This window comes from Adiantum capillus-veneris, chromosome 13 (assembly GCF_014529385.1).
Source record: "Adiantum capillus-veneris isolate H3 chromosome 13, ASM1452938v2, whole genome shotgun sequence".
In the NCBI taxonomy this organism is placed as follows: Eukaryota; Viridiplantae; Streptophyta; class Polypodiopsida; order Polypodiales; family Pteridaceae; genus Adiantum; species Adiantum capillus-veneris.
Window position 1 is genome coordinate 82,529,511 of NC_140943.1, and position 15,772 is coordinate 82,545,282.

Genomic DNA, 15,772 nt, shown 5'->3' on the forward strand with positions numbered 1-15,772 from the left:
GACTCTATATGCATAGGAAATAAGTAGGAATCAAGGTCAACATTATAAGATGTGGCATGCTATTATCTTCACAAACCTATGGGAAGCAACAAATAAAGTAAATTATATTCTCTAATAAAAAGTTGCACCAACGGAGCCCATGGTAGTCCAAATTACTAGTAAGGCTTTCGAGCCATAGTTACTGCATTCTTGAGGATATCGGAAAGGGTGAACTTGGTGTGCTCTATTACGAAGATTATACATCAATCATCATGGCACTTATCTTATCTGTGGAGCATTTCTAGAGCGATAAGAAAGAAGAGAGCTTACTATGCTAAATTTTGGAGATTGAATGACAATTATAAATTGATATTCTTCTATTTGTTGGCTTTCTTGATCTTAATTTAATCATTAGATTTTGAATAGCGTAGGCTTTTCGTTCATGTGGAGCTTTATTGGGGATCTTTACAATAAATTTGGCCAGCAGGCGGTTAGATCATTAAAAGTTGAATATAACGCAAATGGTAAACTTTTCGTGGCAGTGGTCATTCTCATTAGCCAGTCTTTACCTCACCTCACGCTCTGCCATCGCGCCTCTCATCATCGGCGGGACGCACAGGTATGTTCTTCCTGTTTCCAGATCTGTTTGCCATGGATTCATTTCCTTGCTCGTGGATCTCAGATATTGCTTTTTACCCTTCTGCTTTCCCGCTTCTCGCCGCTTTTGCTTGCAACGCTGCTGCACGGATATTCGGTTTTTCGTGCTTTCCATCGCTAGCGCTTTTTGGGTCTCATAAGAGCATCTCGCTCAGAGATCTGATGGTGTTCTGTTGGTTCTGTGTTTTGCCTTTTGAAACGGTATTTTCGAAAACGGGTGTTTCTGTTTGTTTCATGAGTTGAATCTTCTGCATGCTTATGTGCTGTATATGTAACGTCATTCTCAAAATCCATCCCATATGCTTGCTGTCCATTTGTTTTAGGGTTTTCTTTAAGCCTTGACATGCCAAAGGATAGAAGCAGCAGTTCTCCAGCTACAAGAGATGTCCGGCACCACCCTTACAAGCTCCATAGCCGGGGATCTGATGTCATCAAGGCAGAGAAATCTGCAGAGAGGAAAGAATGGGAAGATGCGGTTTGCCCTATCTGCCTTGAAAATCCCCATAATGCTGTCCTTTTGCTGTGCACCTCACACGACAAGGGCTGTCGGCCCTTCATGTGTAACACAAGCTATAGGCATTCAAATTGCCTTGATCAATATCGCAAAGCTCAAGCCAGTTTGAAGAAGCTAGAAGTTCCGAGGCAAGAGAGCGAGCAGCATTCCCATGAGGCTGCTTCTTCTGGTGAACCATTAGATCTTAGCATTGTGGATACCAACTCTTTCCCTGGTGCTCGCAGGGCTTCGAGAAGACCTGGTAATATACATAATCATCCTTTGGATCCCGCTGCTATGAGTGGCACTTCTGATGATGTCCTTAGCCTCCACATTACCAGCATGGAGTCTGTCTTTGCCACCCGAAGATCAAGAAGACATAATCCCATTTCATCTATGCAAAGTGCTGGTATACGCTTGTCTCATCAGGGAATCGATTCGGAAGATGTGTCTCCCAGCACACAGGAACCCAATGTTAATGAACATGTTACCAATGCTTCCCCTTCAAAAAGGGCAGATGTCAAGGATCTGCTTTGTCCCCTTTGCAGAGGCAAGGTCAATAGTTGGCTGGTGATTGATGGAGCTAGAAAATTTCTAAATGGCAAGTCTAGAAGCTGCTCCCAAGAGACGTGTACATTTTCTGGTAATTATGAAGAACTTCGGGCCCATGCTAGGTGTGAACATCCTACAGCCCGACCATCTGAGGTTGATCCTGCACGGCAGCGTGATTGGCGCCGGATGGAGCGCCAGAGAGACATGGGAGATGTTTTGAGCAGTATTCGATCTGCCATGCCAGGCGCGGCAGTGTTTGGGGACTATGTTATCGAGGATCAGGGTGAGATGGAAAGTGAGGCAATAGACCTGCTGGGTGATGAGGGGAATTGGTGGAGGGTCCTCTTTTTGTTCCAGATATTTGGACCTGCAGCTTCAGCTGCAAGGGACAGGAGTATATCGTCACGGTTACGGGGTCATCAGCAGAGGCAGCGGAGGACAGGGACAGCAAGGCTGAGGCAATGGGGAGAAAGCTTTCATCGGGGTAGCAACGAAGCAAACAATAATATGCCTGGGAGTAATAGTGCGGATGAGCAGGCAGCAGAGATACCCCCACGCCGATCAAGAAACCCACGCAGGCATTGGGGAGATATGAGCTAGCAGTTCATTACTGGGCGATTTCACAACCCTACTTCTGCTCTACATACCAAAAATCATCTTTGCCACGGGTATCATGTGGATATTGTTACACCTCGTATTGGTCAGCAGCTTGCTGAATCTTGGTTTCATCTAGTCAGACATCTGAAGTTTGGTTGCGTATGGGATAAAGTGAAAGATCCCTTTAAGGGCTCTTTTGGGTGATGCAGCTTATCAGAAAAGTAGATATTCTGGATGATTCTTATTCATCTTTGTGTTTTCTTTTGCCTAAAATTCTGTCGAGGGGTGCGTCAGAATTTGATGCTGCAATTGTGAAAATGTCCTCATATTATCAATTACTCTATTTGGGTTCTGAAGCTGGCGTATTTAAGCATGTTCAGTATTTACTGCCTTGTGTAGCTTGTATGTTTTTTGAGCATGTTCAGTATCTGTTGCTTTGTGTGGTTTGTATGGCTAGACCTTACTTATCAGGAGGCTATGCATAAGCATCCAAAAAGGTCAACAAATTATTTCACATTTTACACCAAACTTTGGCCTTGAAAAGAATGACAACTTTCATATTCTTTGCCCTTCACATTAATGTGGGTTTTCTGTATGCAGGATCCGGGTATGCCTGCCGTTATTGTGACAAGGTAATGCATTTGTATGAAGTTTGGTGGAGAGTGTAGTTATGGAGCTCTTCTCGTTTATATCAGCATGGCCTCATTTGGTTGTAGCTTTACCAGCTGCTTAATTTCTTCTTTTTTTTTGGCCTTGTATATGTGGGCGGTGAGTCATTTATGGGCAATTTTAAGGCCGTCACACATAGCTGGGTCTATCTGTGACCTGTCATGCGTTGGACGGGGAACCTTTTTCCTATGTCAAAATCAATAATGCAGAAGAGTGCCCCCCACAGTGGAGCGAAGTCTGGTTGCCTTATCGTGTCTCAAGGACACTGACTGCCTTGTGTGAGCGCCATTGCTACTAGCCTGCGTGTTTGTGACAGGGACCTTGGACCCTTTACACAGAATTTTACCTGCTTGTTCGCTTTTGGGATGAGGCCTGTGCTAGAAGTCATAACACAGGACATGAGGAAAGTACAGACATTAGGAACCAAAGTTGTGCTTGTACTTTTTGCTGTGGATTGTTTGCGTAAGAGATGGGGTCTTGACTGCCGTGTCGCTTGCACAACAAACGTATCTATCACTTTTTGACTTGTGGTGCCTATGCCATTGCATGAGCTTGCCACCCAAGTTTGAGCAGCAAGTATAAAAAGCCCCAGCTGGAACCCCCGTCCATGGATAAGTAGGCTTTGATTTGCAGGAACCACAAGCGCTCAGCGATTGGTGTGCATGACTTTTCGAAGCTGTCACAAGTTCTTGGACGGCCATGTATTTTGCTATTTAACGAAGGGGCGGCCATTCGTAAAAGTGGATGGGCGGGACGACTGCTGTTTAACAGCCTTATTTTTGGTTTTCTGAATCTAGCTTTAGTCAAGAAGGGAGTGAGTCAATACATTTGACTTTTGCACGTGGCATCATGAAATCTTCTTTAGCATTTTGGTTTGTAAACGGGTCCTTCCATTTAAGAGCCTAAAATGGGTCTTCCATTTTTGTTGTGTTAGAATGCCAATGTGTCAAGTTGTTTTTCTTGTAATTAATAATAGTGTCTAGAAAAGTTTCTATTAAGGACACCATACTTTTGAGACAGCGTTTCCTCACGGTGAGTTTGGAAACTCACCAAGCTTTTCAGAGCTTGCATCCCCACATTCAAAAGGAACTGGCTATTTTAGTGATAAACCTCTAAATAGGCTTCTTGAAACTGTTCCTGTCATTTTTGCAAAAAATTTCCAAATGCACAAAACCCCCTTATTATCTTTCTTTCCACCTTTATCTGGTGTGAGCTTTATAACTCACCGTAGGGAAGCCTCGAGTTACTTTGTATTTGTATTGTGTTGAAGCTAAACTATTTGCTGCTTCTACGTGTTTATGGGAAATGGAAACATGTGCCAATGTGTTTAGGAGAGTTCTGATCCGTGTGTAGCTAATTCACAGTTAGTGTTTTAGTTTCACGTGTCATTAGCAAAATGTTAGATCCTTTTCTTGCACATCATTGCTATAGTTTTTGAGGACTTTTGTCTTTATTACATAGTGTCTTAAGTCTCTTTAATTTGGTTTAAAAGTGCTACTTATATCTACTCTAGAAGATAAACTCCTATGATAATGAGAATTTAGATGGACTATGAAAAGAGTGGACATGATGGAGATAGAACGAATCTTTGATTTTGAAATGTTAGCTTGCATTGTTAAAAACTTTGCATTAAATTTGCACACGCTTGAATTGTGTGGGATTGAGAGGATAGAATTGCGCTGACTTGTGCATGAAGAATAGCAATAAGTTTGTTAGTATAAGTAGGATTGTTTTGGCTTGTGTGAGAGTAGATGTGAACGGCTTATCTTAGAGCATAAACTAGAAAGCACCCACACAAGGAGACTAAGTCTTGCATACACGCACCGTGAGGAGTCTACACAAAGACCTTGCTTTGCTATGGTGATTGATGCAGACAACTTATATAGCTTTTAAGAAAACAATCAAGGGATCAGCGAGCTTCCTCAATAGTAGACAAGACAACTAAGCACCTAAATTGCTAGAACCTGGAACATGTTCAAAAGGCCTTGTATCCATAAAAAGCGGGATTACATCAAAGGTCCTCTAGCAATATTGCATTCTATTTACATTTGAACCGTGTTGCATCATGTTATCCCATTGTGGTAAGTTATCTCTATTCAAAAAAATGTTAGCCAAGGCAACAAATGATTGCTCCACTTGGTCATCATACCTCTAAAAATTGAGAGGCTCAGCTTTTAACTCTAAGACTGTCATCTTCTGTCCTATTTCATTGAGCACATTCTTCCATGCAACCCAAAGAGCCTTGCTTTGTTCATACTATTCTCTGATTTGGTCCACTATTCTTATGTATTTTTGTTGATTAGCAAGCTCATTATATTTGGTATGCAAAGCTTGGTAGAGTTTGAGAAGCTCATCATCTTTTATCGGCAATGCATAAATGAGCACTGGGAAATCACACGCCGCTTCGATGAAATTCATTATAATTTAGTTCTCTTGCACGATCATTTTTTTGAGAATGCCCATGGGATGAAACAAGCTCTTCAATGCAATTTCCTATTCCCAAAGGCTCATTCAGTATGATCACCTTTTGGTCCTAGCCATCTGCATCTTAGTTAAGAGTTCTTAGATCTCCAATCTAATATCCTTGATACATCAGCATTTCCAACTGAACACCTAGGCTTTGAACATTCATCGTAGTGAGTTGTTGAGCATGAGGGTTCACCAACATATCATCTTTAGTGAGTACAAACTTTGGAACCCTATCTAGTACATGGATTGTATTGGGGTTGGGGGTAGTTTGTAGAATGCTTGCTCATGATAGCTGATGATCTTCCATTGTATAATCATCACTATGCCTCTACAAAAAGAATCTAGAACCTCTGTAGAACCTCTCTAGATGCGAATATGCATCGTCATGATGTAAGAGTTCTGGATTTGGAGGTCCTCCCAATGTAAGCATTTATTCAGACTAAGGCATTGAGTGGAATAGTCTTGGTTCTCCTCCGGATCAATTTCCACCAACACAGCCTTGCCTTTATGTGCCTTGGTGCGTGACCTACTCTTCTGCAGGGACTAATCCAATGAAATCTATATGATTCCCTTGGGTCTGATTCCCATCCTTGATTGTCAGATTGGTCCCTAGGACCCTTAGCTTTTGCTTGTGTTTGGTTGGGCGGGTTGTCCCCTATTGTTGAACCTGGACCTAGAGGGGGTTGGTCATCATCATCATCCTTTTTATTAGAAGTCCCCACCCCAGTCCCCTTGTCTTGATCTTGCTCCTCGTCATCATCTTCATCCTCATCATCCACATCATGAGTCGGATGCTTTATCAGAGCCGGATTAGCTAATGTGCTCATGTATACCGAGGTCTTTTCTTCCAGATCTTCCTTCATATTGCTCACCAAGTTTTGTAAGTCCTCAAAATTGACGGTGAGATTGTCTTCAACATCAAATATGTCTACCAGAGATTGGTACTTATCTAATATGGGCTGTTTCAAAATAGTGTGAACTTCTTTCAAACTATTAAGTGTTGTAGTCTTTTGATCTAGCTGTACCTTCCAAGTATTCATGCCTTCTGTTGATCGCCACTTGTTTGTACCTAGAGTAAAATTCTGACTCTTTAATAGATCCACCTATTGTTGGAGCACCTTGATAGTCTTCTTGTCCTATTCATGTCTATATTCAACATTAATTAAAATATCTTTGGTGGCAAGAAGCTCCTTCCTTAGTTCTTCAGATTTGATGGTCTCTGTTTCCAGCTCAGCCTCCAGATGAGTAATGTTAAATTGTTTGATAGAAGTCTCGGCTTCCATCATGTAATCGATGGCATTGACTATGATGATCCTGTTAGGGTAAGCCCAACTTGTGGCACTATATGGGAATGCCCTCTAGCCACATAAGAAGAGATAAATGATGAGATGGTCCAATAGCAATAGGGTGCAACCTCTCCAACCAATGATTGTAAAGCACTAAGCCTATATTATTCTCTAATCTATCAATTGCACTTTGAACTCTTATCATTGTGTCTATACCCTCTCCCTTTATGCTCTTGCAGTTGGTGTAACCTAACTCTAATCTCCATCTCTCCAATCCTAACCCTGACACCAAAACTCTATCACTGTGTCTATACCCTCTCCCTTTATGCTCTTGCAGTTGGTGTAACCTAACTCTAATCTCCATCTCTCCAACCCTAACCCTAACACCAGGGTTAAGCTAAGGCTTCATCCACCATAGCCTAATGCTAACCATTGGCGATTAGGGAGTACGCTTCTGCATTGAACCCTACAAGTGGTATCAAAGCCGATAGTTTACACCTCGGATTGTGTGTGTGGAGCCCCGAGCATTAAAGCCATTTACTATTTTTTTCTTTAAGGCATCCCTTCTGTGAAAGATTGCTAGCAATATCTTAACGTGGGATAATACCCTATTTTAGGAGGGTCCTTCCTTGGCTTTATTAAAGAGAGGCCACACACAATTGGGCACCTTGGTAGCGATCGGTTTTTAAAATAAGCAGTGAGTTTTTTTTTTGAGGCACCTGCACCTCCGCGAGTGCTTGCCTTGACCTATAGGCCGACTAGGCTACTACCTACATTTCATTGTGCATCCAATTTTTCATCAATTAGTGGAGCCCACATGAGGTGTGCATCCAAATTTTTATCAATTAGTGGAGCCCATACAAGCTGTTTCAACTAGTTGAAGATATACGCTTTGCTCGCGTTGTTCTACTGAGTCTTTTACATCAACATTTGATTGTTTCATCACTTGAGTCTTGCCTCATACACAAGAAGATTTAGAAATTCTCTCATGTAGGAAAATGGAGTCTTTTTCCAATGTTTTTCATACAATGCATAACATCATGAGCTTCTGCTCAAGAGGCACCGCATACCTAGCTAGGTACGATTGGGGGCAAGGGACCGCCGGCACCCCCACCGGGCCGGCGGTCTCCTACCCCCAATCGTACCTAGCTAGGTATGCGGCACCTCCCTCACAGGCGCTCATGATGTTGAGGTAAGTCACAATGTGGGAAATATTGTGATAATTTGACTTGCCTCATCGTGCGAGCCTCGTACAAGTGGCTTCAATAGACCGCATCCTATGCATTTATGTTACTCGACAAGGCACTCCTTTCTGGTGTCGTTACTTGCCCTATATAGAGTCATCCCCACGCTACTCATTGACCAATGACCGTCCCTTACCCTCGCCGGCTTCGTCATGTACTGATGTTGCCATTGGCCGCCTTTTGCACGACCTAATTTTATTCATCCTCTTCACAGTCCCCATTCCCACAAGATTATCCCTTCCGAAGGATTAATTTTATTTTATTTTACAATACTAAGGGTTTGCTCACACACACAAGCCGCAAGCACACCCCAATGACCTTGTATGCATGGTAGAATTGTATGAGATACATGTGCACAAAGGCACTTTACAAACATATACACGGGAATTAGAAGAACGGACCAACAAAATCAAGAGACCAAATATTGACATCGACATTGACATGAAAATGACAACAATATGAAGATGATTTTGAAGAGGACACACATGACAACCTCTTCACACAAAATTGAATGATTGAATGAGCAATTTTGTACTACTTAGGACTACTAATGAACCTACTAAGTCAAACTTGTGAATCCCCTAGAGAACCGCTATGATGTATCATGGGACATTGAACCGTGGTCGATGAATTTGCTGAGAATTTCCACGACGTATCTGATTGAGAAGCGTGAAGTATTAAATCCAGTGAGAACTGTATCAGGCAGATGATCCCAGGCTAGGAGTACATATGAAGTCTTTGTAAACCCAAAGTTTGGCTTAAGGGGGCAATTGTTAGGGTAAGACCAACTTGTGGCACCATATGAGAATGCCCTCTAGCCACATAAGAAGAGATAAATGATGAGATGGTCCAATAGCAAGAGGGTGCAACCTCTCTAGCCAATGATTGTAAAGCACTAAGCATATATCAGAGGCTATTCTCTAATCAATCAATCGCACTTTGAACTCTATCATTGTGTCTATACTCTCTCCCTTTAAGCTCTTGCATTTGGTGTAACGTGACCCTAAATTGGCAATGAATTCGGTAGAGAACCGCTATGATGTATCATGGGACATTGAACCGTGGTCGTTGAATTTGCTGAGAATTGCCACGATGTATCTGATTGAGAACCGTGAAGTGTTAAATCCAGTGAGAATTGCCATAATGTATCAGGCAGATGATCCATGTTAGGCTAGGAGTACATATGAAGTCTTTCTAAACCAAAAGTTTGGTTTAAGGGGGAAATTGTTAGGGTAAGTCCAACTTGTGGCACCATATGAGAATGCCCTCTAGCCACATAAGAAGAGATAAATGATGAGATGGTCCAATAGCAAGAGGGTGCAACCTCTCTAGCCAATGATTGTAAAGCACTAAGCATATATCAGAGGCTATTCTCTTATCAATCAATTGCACTTTGAACTCTATCATTGTGTCTATACTCTCCCTTTAAGCTCTTGCAATTGGTGTAATGTGACCCTAATCTCTATCTCTCCAACCCTAACCCTAACACCATGGTTAAGCTAAGGCTTCATCCACCATAGCCTAATGCTAACCATTGGCAATTAGGGAGTATGCTTCCCCATCTAACCCTATAGTTCCATCCCGTATGGATTGTGGCGATGCAACCTTTGGTGATAGTCTCTGTGTCTATTGTTCTATCAGTCTGGCAGGTGAGCACAAGCACTTTATAGGATACTAGCAAGTTTTGAGATGTGTCCATTATCATAGCGCCTACCATTTTTTACTTTTGATGAGCCTGAAGTTGATCTACTGACACTTCCACAATAGAAGATGTTACCCAAAATGGGTGGTTCAGATATGGGGGCCAGATCAAGGGTCTTGCAATTCATCTGTAGTCTCTAGTAGGATGCCACGTAGCATGATTGCATTGTATTTTAATGTTCCCAAGCTTTCTCACACACTGATTCTTCGGTTTTCTGGATAGTTGGTGCAATGACATTTTTCTATCTCCACGAACAGAGTAACTGATCTAAGGACTCCTTGGTTTAGATGGTCCAGTCTCTGTCTTGACGAAATCTCTTCGAGTTTCGATGGTCATAAGCACATTTTGCTCTATCTAAGATTCCAAACTTCTCGTTTGGTCTTTAGACACTTTGACCATTGATTTTCAACATAACATTTTGAACATTTACATGCTCTAGGATACTCATTGCCCGATATAGAACTTGTCATACATATTAGGCCTTAAATAAATTTTTCATGTTTATCTTAACAATTTGTATAATGACATTGTTAAACAGAATGAACTTGAGGTTAATCACTACCTTGGTATTCATGGTTCTAGCGAGTAGCATACTGAACAATTGTTTAAAGCACATAAGTGGGATTATTCTCTAATGATAGCCTAGGTAGCAAACCTGTGTTGGTAGCGCAGGGGTTAGCAGGAGATAGCAATGGGTTTTGGTAGAAGGCAAACGAGCGCGCGCACGCGTGTGTGTGTGTGTGTGTGTGTGTGTGTGTGTGTGTGTGTGTGTGTGTGTGTGTGAGAGAGAGAGAGAGAGAGAGAGAGAGAGAGAGAGAGAGAGAGAGAGAGAGAGAGAGAGAGAGAGAGAGAGAGAGAGAGAGAGAGAGAGAGAGAGAGAGAGAACATACACAAGAGGTGTTGCGTGTACAAATCGATGTACATTTAAAAATCATAAGTCAATCTTATATTCCTTTAGAGTATTTAGAGTGTTTACACCTTGTGTTAGTGGTGTGAGTTAGCAAATATGAGTTTTTACATAAAGGGAGAGAAGAGCTCTTTTACACCCAACAACGTCCTAGTTAAAGGCTCAAAGCGGTACCTTTAAGCTAGCCAACTCCCACTAACTGTATACAATGCTTATGTTGAGCCTTTGCAAGGCTCTTAATGAGAGCATCAACATGGTTATTTTAGGTTTTGATCTTAGTCAGTGTGACAAGACCATCATCCACCAAGATTTGTCGTATGAAATGGTATTGAACTTCTATGTTACCATATACGTGTGGTAGTGATGTGTGTGAACACACTAGGACCGCCGGGGCATTTTTTCCTTCTTTAGGAGGTTTTTTCCCCTGAGCACTGGCTGCCTTTCGCACGACCTAATTGTATTCATCCTCTTCACAGTCCCCATTCCCACAAGATTATCCCTTCCAAAGGCTTAATTTTATTTTATTTTACAATACTAAGGGTTGGCTCACACACACAAGCCGTAAGCACACCCCAATGACCTTGTATGCATGGTAGAATTGTATGAGATACATGTGCACAAAGGCACTTTACAAACATATACATGGGAATTAGAAGAACGGACCAACAAAATCAAGAGACCAAATATCGACATTGACATTGACATGAAGATGAAGAATGAAAATGACAACAAAATGAAGATGATTTTGAAGAGGACACACATGACAACCTCTTCACACAAAATGGAATGATTGAATGAACAATTTTGTACTGCCTAGGACTACTAATGAACCTACTAAGTCAAACTTGTGAATCCCCTAGAGAACCGCTATGATGTATTATGGGACATTGAACCATGGTCGTTGAATTTGCTGAGAATTGCCACGATGTATCTGATTGAGAAGCGTGAAGTGTTAAATCCAGTGCGAACTGTAACAGGCAGATGATCCTAGGCTAGGAGTACATATGAAGTCTTTGTAAACCCAAAGTTTGGATTAAGGGGGTAATTGTTAGGGTAAGCCCAACTTGTGGCACCCTATGAGAATGCCCTCTAGCCACATAAGAAGAGATAAATGATGAGATTATCCAATAGCAAGAGGGTGCAACCTCTCTAGCCAATGATTGTAAAGCACTAAGCATATATCAGAGGCTATTCTCTAATCAATCAATCGCACGTTGAACTCTATCATTGTGTCTATACTCTCTCCCTTTAAGCTCTTGCAATTGGTGTAACGTGACCCTAATCTCCATCTCTCCAACCCTAACCCTAAAACCATGGTTAAGCTAAGGCTTCATCCACCATAGCCTAACACTAACCATTGGCAATTAGGGAGTATGCTTCCCCATCTAACCCTATAGTTCCATCCTGTCTGGATTGTGGCGATGCAACCTTTGGTGATAGTCTCTGTGTCTACTATTCTATCAATCTGGCAGGTGAGCACGGGCACTTTATAGGATACTAGCAATTTTTTTGAGATGTGTCCATTATCATAGTGCCTACCATTTTTTGGTTTTGATGAGCCTGAAGTTGATCTACTGACACTTCCACAATAGAAGATGTTACCCACAATGGGTGGTTCAGATCTGGGGACTAGATCAAGGGTCTTGCAATTCATTTGTAGTCTTTGGTAGGATGCCACGTAGCATGATTACATTGTCTTTTAATGTTCCCAAGCTTTCTCACACACTGATTCTATGATTTTCTGGATAGTTGATGCAATGAAATTTTTATTTCCCCACGAACAGAGTTGATCCAAGAACTCCTTGGTTTAGATGGTCCAGTCTTTGTCTTGTCGAAATCTCTTTGAGTTTCGATGGTCATAAGCACTTTTTGCTCTGTCTAAGATTCCAAACCACTCGTTTGGTCTTTAGACACTTTGACTCCATTGATTTTCAACATGACATTTTGAACATTTACATGCTCTAGGATACCGATTGCCCGATATAGAACTTGTCATACATATTAGGCCTTAAATAGATTTTGCATTTCTATCTTAACAATTTGTATAATAACATTGTTGAACAGAATGAACTTGAGGTTAATCACTACCTTGGTATTCATGGTTCTAGCGAGTAGCATACTGAACAATGTTTTAAAACACATAAGTGGGATTATTCTCTAGAATGATACCCTAGGCAGCAAACCTGTGTTGTTCGCGCAAGGGTTAGCAGGAGATAGCGAGGTGTTTTGGTAGAAGGCAAACGCGCGCGCGCGCGCGCGCGCGTGTGTGTGTGTGTGTGTGTGTGTGTGTGTGTGTGTGTGTGTGTGTGTGTGAGAGAGAGAGAGAGAGAGAGAGAGAGAGAGAGAGAGAGAGAGAGAGAGAGAGAGAGAGAGAGAGAGAGAGAGAGAGAGAGAGAGAGAGAGAGAGCGTACGCAAGAGGTGTTGCGTGTACAAATGAATGTACATTAAAAAATCATACGTCAATCTTTTATACCTTTAGAGTATTTAGGGTGTGTTCACACCCTGTGTTAGTGGTGTGAGTTAGCAAATGTGAGTTTTTACATAAAGGGAGAGAAGAGCTCTTTTACACCCAACAACCTCCCAGTTAAAGGCCCAACGTGGTACCTTTAAGCTAGCCAACTCCCACTAACTGTATACAATGCTTATGTTGAGCCTTTGCAAGGCTCTTAATGAGAGCATCAACATGGTTATTTTGCGTTTTGATCTTAGTTAGTGTGACAAGACCATCATCCACCAAGATCTGTCGTATGAAATGGTACTGAACTTCTATGTTAAAGTCCATATTAGGTCATGTGGGAAAAGTCTCTCATTATGGGAATTTTTAAATGGACTAGTTTCACATAATTTGGAAATTCTACTTGCAAGCGAGATAGTGGTCCATGTGATGGAATTGTTTGGTTGAGTATGAAGACTCCATGTTATAGTAGTAGATCACAAAATGCATGTGAACATGAGCGACAACCATTAAGATTTGGGTGTTGATAAACACCATTGAAAGTCGTCAAAATAGTGTTCAAGCATACAATTGATAATGAAGTTGATTGGTGGTGTCAATAAACACCATGATGGAGTTGATGAATGTCAATGTGGTGTCCAATGAACACCACTATGGTGTCAATAAACACCACGATGGAGTTGATGAATGTCATTGAGGTATCAATGAACATCATTGTGGTGTTGATAAACACCATTATACACCTATGACAATGATGACCATAAATGGATGAAAATTTGACCCATTATCATATTTTCAAGCGAAGAGAAATACAACCTGCAAGATCACTATACTTACCATTATGGAGAAATGAAATTTTTCACGGAGATACATTGGAATTTACAATGTACTACTCCCCAGTGGAGTCACCATCCAATTCATTTCCTTGTTCTTGCACCTCAAGTAGGCCCAAACAAGTTTATGCTTTCATTGCATGTCTTTTTGGTATCTTAATTCTAACAAATGGACCTTTCTTGCTTGATCTCCAAGACCAAACAATTGCATCTACATTTTCATATGCTGGTTGGTCTTTATCATTGAGCATCCAAAATCCGTTCCAACAATTGGCATATGCCTGTGCATCTATCAACCCACTCTTTCTTACACAAGGTGCCCAATATTGAATATATAGCTTTTGATAATTTGGTGATGAGGGATCCTTATCAATGTTAGACAAAGCTGTAGCAAGCCAAACGGGATATATCTCTGGGTCAATAGGAAGTCACCTTTATTTACATCTACAATAGGATTGAACTCCTGCCTTGGTTTTTCTCACTTAGGCTCGCAATAATGATCATTATATTCCTCGATTCCAATGAATCTTTCTGCCTCTTGTTGTTGAATTGTGACAACATCATTAGCTTGATGAAATCCTTGAGATTGTGGCCAAAAATTCTCAAAGTATATATTTTGGGTCAAGTTTGGCTTGTGAAGCTCTTCAATCACATTATTCCAATACTCTATCACAGGACGATAATATCTTGGCACAAATGAACCATATCCTAGATTTTGCCAAAATTTAACATAGTTCTTTAGACCCAATATGACCTCCTCATGTGCCTTTATGAAATTCTCCATTGGTACAAGAGGTGGATTCCCTTGTGGTAGCATTGTCTTTCCACTAGCATCTTTCTTCCATATTGGAATGCTTCCACTCCAATTAGGAACACCTACATGAGCTTTATATTGCATAACTGGTGTCTCATCTTGCATTAAGAACACTGAAGGGGTTTTGAATGTCCTACAAGTGCATCTTGACCATCACAAATATAGCCATCACAATACTTCTTGAAATCCGGTACCTCCCCAAGCAAAATGGGAGCTGGAGAAGTTGTTGAGCTTGTTCTTAATGTATCCATCAAATGTGGAAAAGTGTAAGTTTGTGAGACCCTTAACTTCTCTGAAAATCTACTAAACATGGCATCTATATCTTCGTGTGTATGGCCTACCATTAAAAATCCCAATTGGATAGTCTTGAAAATGCCCCTTGCAACTAGCAAGGATAGATATGCAAAAAGATATCGATTTTTATTTTCTCCAGCACAATTATCTAGCTGCAATAACAAGTTCTCTGGCAATGTATGAAAGGAACTTGTATTAGTTGTTGGGTTACTTTCATGTGTTTGCATGCTAGAACATTTTCCATCAACCATATTGTGGTAGTCTAAGGCATCCCTTGAGTTTAGAGCATTTAGAAGTGAGACATTACTCCTTGGAAGCCCGCTTGTAGCCAAATCACCGTGTTGATCCTCTCGCTCTAACTTATGTAAACATGATGCTATTGATCCAATTGTGAGGTTGGGGTCAAATGGCCATAAACCATGTAAAACAAAGTGTCCATAATAGCCAGCTGCATGTCCATGTGATATCATACCAATCAATGACACCTGCAAGTTATACCCTCAATCTACACCCTTAGGCACAACACGTAGCCTTGGTATGGCAGTCTTCTTTTGGTCCATCTTATCATGGATGATACGTAAATATTTTTGAGGTTGGGGTTCAGACAATGTTCGCCATGCATAGTATAATCTTCTACAACTTTTTTGTTGTGCCATATGAATTTCTCTTTCCTGCAAGATTACTAATCTTTCTTGAAGACTAGGTTTTGCCTCTAGCCTTGCCTTGATTGAGCTACACAAGTTGCAATTAGAGAACTCACTTGTCTTTGTTAGGGATACATGTGGATATTCCTTGTTCCATATCCTAGAAAAGGAGGACT

The 15,772-nt window shown here is 41.2% G+C and overlaps 1 protein-coding gene across 1 annotated transcript; it reads left to right on the forward strand.

The window, feature by feature from the left end:
• The first annotated feature begins 445 nt into the window (after window positions 1-445).
• LOC147444346 (uncharacterized) lies at window positions 446-2,630 on the forward strand. Its single transcript, XM_086526988.1, has 2 exons — window positions 446-598; window positions 960-2,630. The coding sequence occupies exon 2, from the start codon at window positions 980-982 to the stop codon at window positions 2,279-2,281; it is 1,302 nt and encodes a 433-aa protein (XP_086383114.1). The 5' UTR covers window positions 446-598; window positions 960-979; the 3' UTR covers window positions 2,282-2,630.
• The last annotated feature ends 13,142 nt before the right edge of the window (window positions 2,631-15,772 follow it).

Coding starts and splice junctions, on each gene's coding strand:
- LOC147444346 (XM_086526988.1), top strand. CDS start 980: ATGCCAAAGGATAGAAGCAGCAGTTCTCCAGCTACAAGAGATGTCCGG.